Raw genomic sequence first — 13,273 nt, forward strand, 5'->3', positions numbered from 1 at the left:
AAATACAAAAATGAAACGCAAACTGAAGTCTTACAAACGCATATGATAGCAAATAATTAAATAGATTAAGATCGCTGAGAGTGCTAACGAAGTGCGACCGTAATAGTCAAAACCGAGTCGTATAAGTTTATTCTGTATTTGATATGATGTCCATCATAGAGTGCATTTGAGTGTAGGCGCGAATGACCAATGTGAAGTTATGGTGTTGATAATCGTAAGACATCCTGTAAATGTTGTGTTGAGAAGCGCTTACACGAAAAGCAAAAAGACATGAACGAGCAAAACAATTTACTTACAATTCAAAAGTCAAAAGTCAAATGTTGAACAAAGGAAAAAGAACAGCGTTTATACAATTCCCCACTACCAAGACAAGGTTAAAAAAAATAAGTACGTTGAAATTCAAATTCGAGAAGATTTAATTTCGTCAAGCAAGTTAGAGTACGAATTGTCAAGTAAATCGGAGTCATTGATTAAATTCAAGCCATATAATTGTTCTTTGATATATATAGTGTTAAAAATTAATCTTTTATAAAAATTGGATTCATAATCTAGAATCTGAACATTGTTCCAATTAAAAGAATGATTCTAATCAATGTTTAGAAATATATATAACTGATAATTGTGAAGAGTTTTGTAATGTTGTTCATATGTTCTTTGATTCTCATTTTTAGTTATCTTTTTGTCTGTCCAACGTAAAACGTGCAACAATTCATACAGTTAATTTTGTACATATATTATATTTGAAATAGAAAGGAACAAATATTTGACTTATGTGAAATATGGTCTTTATGCAGACCTTCATTATTTTGTTAAGTTTATTTAGATATTTATAGCCTATAACTTGTATAGCTTATAATTCATAGCCAATAACTTCAGTTTTTTTAAAAAGCGTCGCTAATATTTTCCGATATATTTTTTATGTACGTGAGACTTCAGTTTGCGTTTTATTTTATTTTCTTTACCAACCTCTTGTTATTATGTGATACCAATAATGTTTTGATTATTTTTACACTGAAGAAGACTCAAGTAAGAGTTGAAACGTTTGCGTTTTTTTGTCATTTTACAACATATTTGTTGCTTTCCAATTATATTAAAAAACTTCTCATATTGCTTGAAGTGACCTTAATATTTTTCATATTTTTGCTTTGTATTTACATTGCGAGCAATCCTTATTTATATTTTTATTTATATAAATTTATGTAACAAAATGTGTCTTCCAATGATCACTTTTAAGTTTGGCTCTAGTTCACGTGTGTGTGTGTCAGTATTTATAGCAAAAGTCTTTGTTCACAGAAAGTATCAAAACTGTGTAAACATAACACAGTCTCTTTTCAGTTTACTGGCATTTCTAGTTATGGTTTTGACATATCGATAATTTTTTAATGTGGAAGTTGCATAGAAGTTTTATAGCTTTACAATATATTATTTCTATATGTACAACGATTACTGTGAATAATATTTTTTGTACAGAATTTCGATCTTTTCATTCTTATTTGACATTCAAATATTTTATTCCATACACTATTTTAAATATACTAAGCTATGTTAATATTATTAAAGATAATAATCCCAGCAAACACAAAATATAACTGCTATATATAATATAGAAGTAACAGTGTGATATACGTAATATAACAGCTGTTATACTCTTAACATCGATGTTATATAACTTTGTTTTATAAATGTAATATAATAATGTTATATATCTATTATATTGCTTGTTATTATCTAGTAATGACATTATTACTTTCATATAACATTTCTGTAACTATATAACAATTATATTACATTCTACTTACATATTATATTCATATTATATAACTGCAATATACGATAAGTAGGAAATTACAACTAACATGGATGTTACATGCAACGACCATGTTATATTACTTGTTACATTTGTTTTATTACGACAATGTTGCTGTTATATATCTATGTTTGCTGGGTATATACAAGCATGTTTTGGCATAACATCCTGCAAAACGGCTCTTATAACCTTATTCATATTCTTAGTTAAAAATGACTTATTTTAACTTGAAATATTGATTTAGAAAAAAATTAACATTGATAAATTTAACAAAAACTTAATTTTTATGGTTTTGATAACCAACGTTTTGAATAGTATAGTTTCTTAAATAATATTATATAGATTAGAAGTATGCGCAACAAACGTGAAAGGTGCACTCGTATAGTGTGTGGCAGATTACTTGGCGACATTTTGGTCGCGTAGACTCGCTGACGATGTAAGTGCAATGCGAGAGGGATGCAACGACAGTTACAGATTCTCTCGTCGCGAGTGTTCAGAATATAAGGGCAAACACGCGTGCGCGGTTGTTTCTACGTGAAACAGTCGCATCACAAGTGCTTTGATCGTTGCCAGTATACTTTCTTCCTATTTCCTCGTTTTACTTATAGGTCGACGTGCCTACGGGGCGTGCGGTGAGCACATCGCTTACGGATACATGTGCCGCTTGAATGTAACGCTTGCGCAGTCGTCGAACGTTGCCAGACAGCTCGTCGTGACGGATACATCTCGCGGCAGTTCGCGATCGTCTTCTAAGGCAGACTCATTAGTCGCTCAACATCCAACCGTGTCTCAATTTTCGGTCACATTTCATCACTCGTGCAATTCACTCCCTCTGTTCTATTTTTTCTCCGTCTTTTCCACACTAGATGATCAATACTGTCTCACTATAGCCTCTTTTATCTTTCCTTTAATTTTGCATTTCCGATCCAAAAAAGTGATCTCGATGAAACAAAATTTAACACAATCTTTTCTGACTTTTGAACAAAAAACGCGTGTAAACATTTATATAAATTCCTAATCTTGAAGATCGAATCCGGTCGAAAAATTATTTTTGGTTTTCGGTATTTCGATACGCAGCCATCGCGTCCGAAGTCGCACTCTACCAGATCATTATTTTGGAATTGTCGAGCAGTCATTAGATAGATCGTTCGCTCTTTATCTTTGTAAATCAAAACGATTGTAGTTTCGATCGGAGCGCGCGATACGTGGTGTAGAGAGAAAAGTTTTAAGATGTTCTAAGTGAGAAACGACTGAAACGACTGAGTCCGATCTGAACGGGAAGGTCGTGTAGGCGTTCGAAGTTAGCTGAGGTCGTCGACACATCGACGGCAAGTACAAGGAGGAGGAGGAAGAAGACGACGACGACGACGACGACGACGACGACGACGACGACGACAACGACAACGACGACAACGACAACGACGACAACGAAGCAAGTGACGATACGCTACAATAGCATTTCGGCTAATGGTTGAACCGTCGATCCGTCATTTGACACTCAAGTTTCCAATGCTGCAGCCACCATCCCCTCTCTTGGAGATGGCGTCCTTGCGTCTACCAGACTCTGAGGAGTTCGACGTTGACACCCGTCGCAGGAGCAACAACGGCAACATGCCGGTCACGACAGTTGCGAATGTGCTGCCCGGTACCGGTACTTTGCTACAAATGAGAAACGACTTTGGCGGTTATCTTAACAATCTAATTACGGAAGCGATTGCAACACCAAGTTCATGTACTACCATGGGAGATCAGGTCCATGAACTGTTCAACGCCAGCAAGACGAATCTGTCAGCAATTGCCGAACCAGTGCCTGATCGGTTATATCGGCATAGCATGGCCATGTCAGCGGTTTATTGTGTCGCCTACGTGGTGGTCTTTGTTGTAGGTTTGATCGGCAATAGTTTTGTTATTGCCGTGGTATACCGGTCACCCCGCATGCGGACCGTCACTAATTTCTTTATTGTCAATCTTGCTGTGGCCGATGTGCTTGTTATCGTTTTCTGCCTGCCAGCGACTTTGATGAGCAACATATTTGTTCGTAAGTATTGAAACATTTTTCAATTTTTGAGATTGTTTCATTTTCTACGTATGTTTCATTGCTCTTTATTAAGATTGAATATTTATAGGATTGAATATAGCAATAAGAATAGTTCCGATCTCTGATTTTTTTATTATGTTTAAACTCTTTGTTTACGTATGATTGAAAATATAATATATTTGTAGATGTAAATGCTCATACTTAAGGTAAGGCTCACATACTTAAGTTTCTCATAATAAAGTCATACATTATTTTTTACGACTTATGACGCGTGAGAAATATTTCTTTGAGTGTAACAAAAATATTTTTTGAGTTATTCTATCAAGACAAATACACTCCATTTAAAAAAGAAATAGAGATTCTCAATTAAGAGCAGTTATTACATCGTGTATAATCTGTAAATGGCTTTAATTCCATTTTTTCTCAAATTGTGCAAAAAGAGTAGTTAAACTGGTGGAAAAAGTGGTGTATTCTCTTTGTATTATTGAATCGATTCTTTTGCGTTTTTTTCTCTCTTTGCACACTTGAGGCGATATTTGAACGTTATTATCTAACTTTTAAGTAAAAGCTATAAATCGCAACTAACTTGGTTTGCTCTTGAATAATAGCGCTAAACCAAAAATAAACAAAAACAATTAGAGACAAAGCGCAAAATAGAGCAGATGCACAGTTTTACATTACATTGTCGAATAATATAGGATGCTTTTTAACAACACATGTCAACACAAGAGTCATTCTGTCTTTATTTCTCATTAAATAAGGACACAATGATTCTTATGTCGCTAACTGGAAAGCATTCATATTTGGCAAGACACCGAAAAAGATAAATACAATATTTTTTCCTTTTTCCTTTGAATGGTTTGAAATTAATCTTGTATAGAGACAAAATTTTGATTTTTAGATGTTTTAAAAAAAATGTATAATTAAGATATAAAAAGAACCTTACTAATAAGTTTACACAAAAAGTCAGAAACTTGCCAACCATTTTCTTTTGCAAGGAACAAAAGCAACACATTATAAAAACTCTATAAAAAAGAAATATTGTATATGTCCAATCAGAGACAACTCAAACAATTAACAGACTTATGCGGCACTGATCGCAATATGAACAAACAAACGGCGTACATATTTGCATTTTCCATGAAAAGAATTACGCGGCTAACGTTCGAAAAAAACACGCTCTCTTTAGAAAATCAGCGAATCGTTACTAGCGTCACATACCGCCCAATAATATGCGTGTACAAGTAGCGTTGTGATCCAAAGACTTTTAATTAACTGCCTTATTAGTCTGTACACACACACACACAAATATTTTTTCAAATAATTATAGTATATAATTTGTACATTTTGTCAGTATTAATTACAGATTTTTGTGGAAATTGTTTTGAATAATACATTTCTCTAAAATTAAAACACAAAAACACTTTTGATAACATTTTAGAAACAATAAATAATTGATAAAAAAATTATATAAACTATAATTATATTAAAAATACATTTAATACATTAATTACATTACACATACATACATTAATTAATATATTAATTAATTACACATTAATTAATACTACCAAATACAATATTAGTTATTTTGTTTATCCTGTATGTTAGAAAAACATTTTTATTTCTTTTTTTGAAATGATATTATATGTACTGTTTTGTAAATCTTTTCTTTGTAACTTTTTTTATTTTCAATTTATGCAAATGCGCAACGTTAAAAGTAAAAACTATATAAATTAACGTTTGTAATATATAAATTACTATTTATAAAATTAATTTATTTTATTAATATGTAATATGTTACTGCCAGCTGTGAGCTGACTCGTAAAAACGCTTTCTTTCTTCTTGTTATTAGACTTCTTTATGTTGTATTATACTTATTTGTGTTGTGTGCTGAACTTACGTATTATATTTATTTCACTAGTCGTATGTGCACGAGTACTATTTTCCTGCTGCGACGCGATCAGCAATGTCAGTTTTTGTAACTGTTCGCAAGTTAAACGTAGAAGTAGCCGTTTACATATGCGGTCACACATACTAGCACAATATATTTGTATAATTACGGTAAAAGATCATGATCCTAAAACGCAAATCATCTTAAATGAGAACATAAAAGATGCGTTTGTACTGACATATTTCGTTTTCTCTTGATGACGTGTTTTATTGGACGTTATCAAGAATGTGTTAGACCCATCAAAATTTCTCGGCAATTTCAAGCTATCGTCGCCGATGCTGAGAAAATTTGTTATATCCATTTGATTAATCCGCAATTAAAATGGCCGTCTTATCTTTCATTGCCGATAAGGCAACAACTTACGCTGGGAGATCAATTTTGCTGGAGGAACGAAAGCCGTTGAGTTGGGCTTATACATTAAGATGGGTGCAGCAAACTCTGCTTGCTTTAGATTCAGAAGAAACGGCTCTGTAACTATATAATTAACACGTGCATTTTTATGTAATTACTAAACATTTTTTAATATGCTGATTATAGTTAATATGTTCAATTTCTTAGTATGCTAAAAATAAATCTAGATAAAAGAATTTACGCGTAATACATTTTCACTAAGAAAATAACTATCAAAAAAATATACAATTCCAAAAATTATTATCTTTTATGAGAGATACACGATACACTTTTCTGTAAAAACACATGCTTTATTATTAAGATTAACCGATAAGTTTATCGTGTATCTCTTGTAAAAAACAATAAGTTTTGGAATTGTATACTTTTTTGTTAAAAGTAGCATGTTTGTTAAAAATAGCTATTTTTGTTAAAAGTAGTATAGTTTTCGTTAATCGACTAATCGTCAAACATGTAACTGGAGACATTATTAACATGCATTAAATGTGCACTTTATTAAGAACTTGATCTTCGTATGCAAGATAGCTCATTGCGACTGCATGTTATCACGCAGTATTACGTATACACACGCCACATACATAATGTCCGGTGCATCTGTGCACTTGCATCAGGCAGTAACAGACGACTAGCAAATGCAAGTTTCATTTTCATTCAAAGAATGTGCAAAAAATTTCACTAAGGAAATATTATAGTCTTATATACTAGCAACCGTTGTTACAACTGCTAAATTATTTATGATACAAAAAGTAAAGTGTGATTACGCGCCAAGATCGTAAAAGGCGATTGATCCGGTAATAGATAAGTATCGATGAAAGAATGATTATTTCAGTAGTCTTTTGATTCTTCCTATAAACAAAAATCTCGATGCCAACGTTTCTTTTAAAAAGCATTTTTATTTCTATAAAAACCATGTATGTACGCATCCTGAGTTTTTACATGAGCTGTAATTCACAAGCGAACACGACAGATTTATAAATGTCGGCAAAAAAATATCTACTTGACATTTTCTTTATGAAAAGTGCAAATTAGGCGTTATTAAATACTTTAACCGCACTTACTGCATTTTTAATGCAGTTTAGACTGACATACGTTCCTATTAAAGCATTATTTGTTGTAAAGTATCTATATATTGACATATTACGACTGAAAAAAATAAAGAGAGAGAGAAAAGAAAATTATATAATAAAAATTTTGTAATAAAAAAACCTCGTTGACAAATGAGACTATTATATTTAACAAAAAGAAAAATACATACAGATGGTTGTGAACAAAGTCAAATGCTATATAATAGTTGCAATTAAAAGTGATTCATTTCTTTATTACGTTTTCAAACCATACATCTAATAAATCGAATAAATAGGATTAAGATATGTACATATGTATGTTGTTAATGAATCATTATGTGTGTATGTGCATATGTGCACACACGTGAGTAATGTATATTACAACGTGATGTATCTTTGCATAGTTTTGTATATGAAGAAGTTACTTCGTCTGCTTTGACATAAAAATTGTCAGTAATCTTGGTATTCTGAACCATAAATCGACACAATAAATCGAATTACGTACTGACTGAGAGTCACCGCATCACCAAACCACTCTTTTTTATATATAAAATCACACTGATCAAGATCTATAAATTGACATAATAATAAATTTTTTAGTTTGAAAAAGTGTACATAAATAGTTACACAAAAAGTAAATTGATTGCTTTATACTGTAAGAATCGCCAACAACAATCCTCCAAAAAAGGTCTTTATTTTATTCACAAAATTTAACTCAGAGTATTTTCTTACAAAATATAAGTATATGCGCTCGCAATATATTGCTTAGGATTTACTAATGACTTTTGAACTGTGTTAGAACTGTGTTAGAACTGCGCTGCAGATGCGGAACTAGCGTTTTTAGGGAGGATTTTGATAGCCAAGATTTCTTTTGTGCAGATCAACGGTTGCACAGCTTCCGTTTGCACAGAAAATTTTTGCGCATAGTCGTCATTACACAGACATATTATAGATTAGGTTGGATTAGATTTTTTCGGGGAGGGGGTGCAGTGAGAGGGGCGGAGCCCCTCCTCTGCCTACATATGTACTATAGTGTGTGATATAAGCAAAATATTTACTTCGCAAATGTAATAATAACGACTATGCGCAATCGGAATCTGCGCAAAAATTTTCTGTGCAAACGGGATCTAGGCAAACGGAACCTGTGCAATCGTTGATCTGCGCAAAAGAAATCTTGGTTATCGGTGCCTTGCCGCGTTTTTATAATGATTTTGGAGCGTCGACTCGTTGGTTCTTTCCATCTGATTTATTCCTTGATTTTCCCTACTTCATTGTATGTTAAATTATCAATTTCTTATTCGTTGATGTCTAGAGGCGAGGTCTTCTACTACAGAAAGTCTCCAAATCGATAGAGTTATCGCTTGTTTAAAATTTGGATATCTACGTGTCTTATCTTGTTTAAATTTGCGTCAGCCGTCTTTTTTTTTAGTTCTCATAATTTTACAATTATTCTTCTGAAGTTACAAAAACCGTGTGCGTGGTTTGCGCATAAAGAGCTCTCCTTTTCTGAGAATTGAAAAGATTTGTTTATGTAATTCAATTTCTTCAACTCGGTTTTGTTTATAACACGTGATTAGGTTCGGATCTACTTGTCTTATCTCGTTAGGCTCTCTAGTCTCTGTCTGGGAATTAGTTAAACTATTTCTTAAAATTCTAATTAACTGTTATAGTTACATGAGACGATAACGCTTACGATACAAAGATGAAGTTATGGTTATATCATACCAATTTAACATAACCTTGTGGAGGTTTTGTTCTTGCATCTTAAAATTAACTCTTTTGCTTTTAATCAAATCAGAATCTTGACACAAATGAATTGTTATATTTCAACATTAATTCTGTACAGAAATGTAATTAATTATACTACAGTTCATAGTAAAGAAAAATAAACAAAATGAGAGTACAAGAGAAATAAACTCAATTGTCTTAAGATGCTAAAATATCAGCCAAATTTGACAAAATTGAATAAAATAGGTGTGTAACTACAACACAAGTGACGTCAATCATTATTAAATGTCATTAAAGAAACAAAGACGTATGTAATGAGAGATTATAACAAACAACATATATTTCGCGTCTTGTTGTTCTTGTTTTTATTATATAAACTTTTAAATCATATTTTATATTTAATTATATTTTGATAATCTCAATTATATTTTTAATACTTATTATATTTAACTTATACAAGTTTGAATGCGCCGAATCTCCCCAAAAATGCTGTGAGAAAGTCATGACATTTTTTTCAGTATTTGAGAGGGTGGCAGGGGGAACTGGGGGATGAAAGTGGTTCGTTTAGGGTGTAATCGACTTATTATTGTTAGTTAATTGTAAAATAATTTATTTCAATTTTTTTTACCAAAAAATAAAATAGGCCGAAAACCTCCCTTATCGACCCTCCTCCTTTGATATTTTGAATAAAATAAGAAACACTTCTACAAAAAGAAGTAAATAATTTAAATAACTGCTTACATCATCTTTTATTATGCTGCAAAAACAAAATAAAAATGATTAAATTACAATTTCCTGGCACCATTTGACTATATTTTTAATTACGCAGTACATGTGGTATACAATCGTTTCTAAGCTTAATTTTCACGTATAGTCAGACGTATCAAAAACAAAAGATATGAAAAAGTATTACAGAAGAATGTGATTTGCCTAGCTTATGAGAAAACTAGTATCGAGCATTAAAAGTATCGTATACTAGCAGAGTTTCTGGGATAACTTTGTTTTACTTTTACTTATATACGTTTGTCTTTGTTTATTTGAAAAAGTTTGATACAGTAACAGTATTTATTTTCTTTATTAAATCTCATAAAGTTTAGTTGTCACTTCAATATCCTCTTAAGTATCAAAACAGATTGCTTTTTCAAAGTGGCTGCGACCACTAGTAAATACCTTTTTTAGGATAGTACATTAGTACAGATTTTTAATACAAATATCTTTTTCTGTAAAGTTTTAAGTTACAAATTATTACAATAAAATGTCGTTACAAATGCGCTATCATTAATCAAAACCCATCTACTCTTATATTTGTGTTAATAGTTTCTCGACACAATGAACGCCACAACATGCGACTAGATTTAAGATTTTCCGTAAACGTAGTCAATAAATCACGGTTGTAGAAAAGTTTTCCGACATCGATTTTGATCGCCCGTTTTTTTGTAATAACGGTGATGCATAAAATAATCTTTGTGTTTACATGTGCAATAGCAAAGATCAGTATGTTTTTCTCTTAATAGACTCTTCTTTTATATATACAGGGTGTCTGACAACGAACTATAAAGCCGACGTGTGTAGGTAGATCGAGTTATTCTGAACAGAAAAGTTATATACCATTTTGCAAAATTCGCAATATTTATTGAGATATGAATTAATAAATGTGAACCAATGAAGGCGCGGGGAGCGATGATCGGACTCTATAGGCGTGCAAAATTATCAGCTCTACTCCTCGCTCGCCGCTGCTCGCTGCGTACCACTGAATAGCGCCCGATTGCAAGAAACTGAGTCGTTCCGCGCTTGTTTGTTCATTCCGCCTCTCGTTACTAAGACATTACATGAGAGAAGCCATTTTTCTTTTCATCTGATAATCGTGCACGCCTATAGAGTCCGATCATCGCTCCCCGCGCCTTCATTGGTTCACATTTATTAATTCATATCTCAATAAATATTGCGAATTTTGCAAAATCGTATAACTTTTCTGTTCAGAATGACCCGATCTACTTACACACGTCGGCTTTATAGTTCGTTGTCAGACACCCTGTATAATTCATTGTATCAATTAATCCTCAAAGTATCAATGAATGGGAACACGCTTTATTTAAAACATCTCATTTAAAATTTTTATAATATTCAGATAGTATTTATAATATTCAGATAGTATTCCTAAAATTATAACATTTCGCAGCTATGTGTCACTAATACTATTGATATTATACGCAGCTAATATGCTTTTCCCATACAGGATTATTGTAAAGCACCGTGTCGAGTCTAAGCTTGATGCGACAACCAAAGGATTGAGACATTTCACAAATGTTATCGAAGCGCAGCGTTTTAGTAAGAAGTGATACATAAATACGAGATATGTAAGTGTATCGAGAACTGCTGCTTGGTTGTATACATACATGTGCATGTGTCAGCATAGAAACACCTGAGAAGTAACTCCACTCTCAATATACAGAGCTCTCTTTTTCTCCTTCTATCTAAACAAGAAAGATCTCGATGGTTCTTAACGCGCCGATTTTTGATTCACTTTTCTCTTTTTTTCCGTATTCGAGACTGATATTCTAAACGTTCTTTTTATTGTATGTATACATATATCGACGATCTTTTATAAGAGAATAAGTTACATTGAATGTTAGCATACATACACACGTTTGTAATATAATTACCTTTTTATATAAAAAATATAATTACCGAAAAATTAACGAAATATAATTACCTTTTTATATATATAATTAACCATACAAATTACATAGTTAATACGTATATAATCAACAATTTTGTATATCTATACTTTGTAAGAAACAAACTAGATTACATTTTTGAATCAGAATTTCTAGCTCAATAAATGTAACAGCAAAAAATAAGAAACAACATCGTTAATGTCTTTTCAGCTGGAATATGTAGATTTAGCACAATGTACACAATTGGTACCGTCTTATAATCGAATGCGAATGCAAATGCCGCCATCAAGACGCCGTATAATTACAAACGTGCTATTAAACAGACAATGCACGACGTTATGTTAACATAAAACATCTGAAGTTAATGTAATACATATTGCGAGTGGACATAAAACACACACACACACACACACACACACACACACACACACACACACACACGTTTTCACTGAAAAAAAGAAAAATTATATAAATGTGTAATTAAAACTTGTTACTAACATTACTTTTTAAACCTCTTTTTACATTGTTTTATCTTGAAGTAGTTTTAAATAACTGATAGACTGTACAATTGTTCATAAAAAAAGATTAGAATCTCCGCAATGGAAAATGTGATTTTAAAAGTAAATCTTTCTCTCTCTTTAGAAAAATGTACCTATATATATAATGTGTATGTGTATACATATATATATGTATACACACACATATATATATATACATGTATATACATATATATACACACATATACATATATGTATATATATATACATATATATACATACACATACAGTAGGAAGCACCATATCATGTGGCTCCAGGGGAAGTATTTTTCGGGAATTTCTCCTTTGACTGCTTCTACTATCGCGCGTCGTTCTTCTTCGGTCTCTGCCAGCAGCCCGAGATCGAAGGAGAGCAGCGCGCAGTAATAGGAGCAGCTAGAAAAAAAATTTTCGAGAAATACTTCCCCTGGAGCCGCAAGATACGGTGCTTCCTACTGTACATATATATATATATATATATATATATATATATATATATATATATGTATGTATGTATGTACATATCATTTTCAACCATTTTATATACGTCGAGTTATATAAATTGAATTGATAATTTCAAATGTACACACTTAAAATGAACTACGATTATCTTGGCTCTATGTATAAGAATTTGTCCATATAACTTACTGAATCACTTATATATGTATGTGAATGCACAAACTCCCAAGTTCGTGCATCGATTTTGAAAAATTGAAAAGAAGCTAGATTTCAACATAGTATACCAAAAGTGTATTTAAAGCAAAATTACAAAAGTAAGCTTCATACGAGTTTTGGATAATTATGTATTAATTCTTCACTGCTAATTTTATAAGATAAAGTATAGTGATTTGCTAATCAATCCTTAAGTGAATGATAAAACCGCATGCACCATTGACACTTCATTACCCTTAAAATAAAATTTCTGTAAGTACTGATTGAAATGAGAAATATCTTTATTCAGAAATAAACAATTTGAATAGCATTTGTGGTATTCATTAGACTGATAAACAGGACTCATAAACAAGCATAAATTGTAGTTTCTTGACTCTATTTTTAAGAT

General features: G+C 31.9%; 1 protein-coding gene across 2 annotated transcripts; it reads left to right on the plus strand.

Moving 5' to 3' along the window:
• Positions 1 to 2,555: 2,555 nt before the first annotated feature.
• LOC109862291 (neuropeptide FF receptor 2-like) lies at positions 2,556 to 11,527 on the plus strand. 2 transcript variants are annotated; one of them, XM_020442290.1, is made up of 3 exons: positions 2,574 to 2,606; positions 2,885 to 3,845; positions 11,236 to 11,527. In XM_020442290.1, the coding sequence occupies exons 2-3, from the start codon at positions 3,275 to 3,277 to the stop codon at positions 11,244 to 11,246; spliced, it is 582 nt and encodes a 193-aa protein (XP_020297879.1). In that variant the 5' UTR covers positions 2,574 to 2,606; positions 2,885 to 3,274; the 3' UTR covers positions 11,247 to 11,527. The 2 variants fall into 2 exon arrangements, with proteins under 2 accessions (XP_020297878.1, XP_020297879.1); XM_020442289.1 differs by having other exon boundaries at positions 2,556 to 3,845.
• The last annotated feature ends 1,746 nt before the right edge of the window (positions 11,528 to 13,273 follow it).

Source organism: Pseudomyrmex gracilis, unplaced genomic scaffold (genome assembly GCF_002006095.1).
Source record: "Pseudomyrmex gracilis isolate BER0280 unplaced genomic scaffold, ASM200609v1 scaffold_1604, whole genome shotgun sequence".
Taxonomy (NCBI): Eukaryota; Metazoa; Arthropoda; class Insecta; order Hymenoptera; family Formicidae; genus Pseudomyrmex; species Pseudomyrmex gracilis.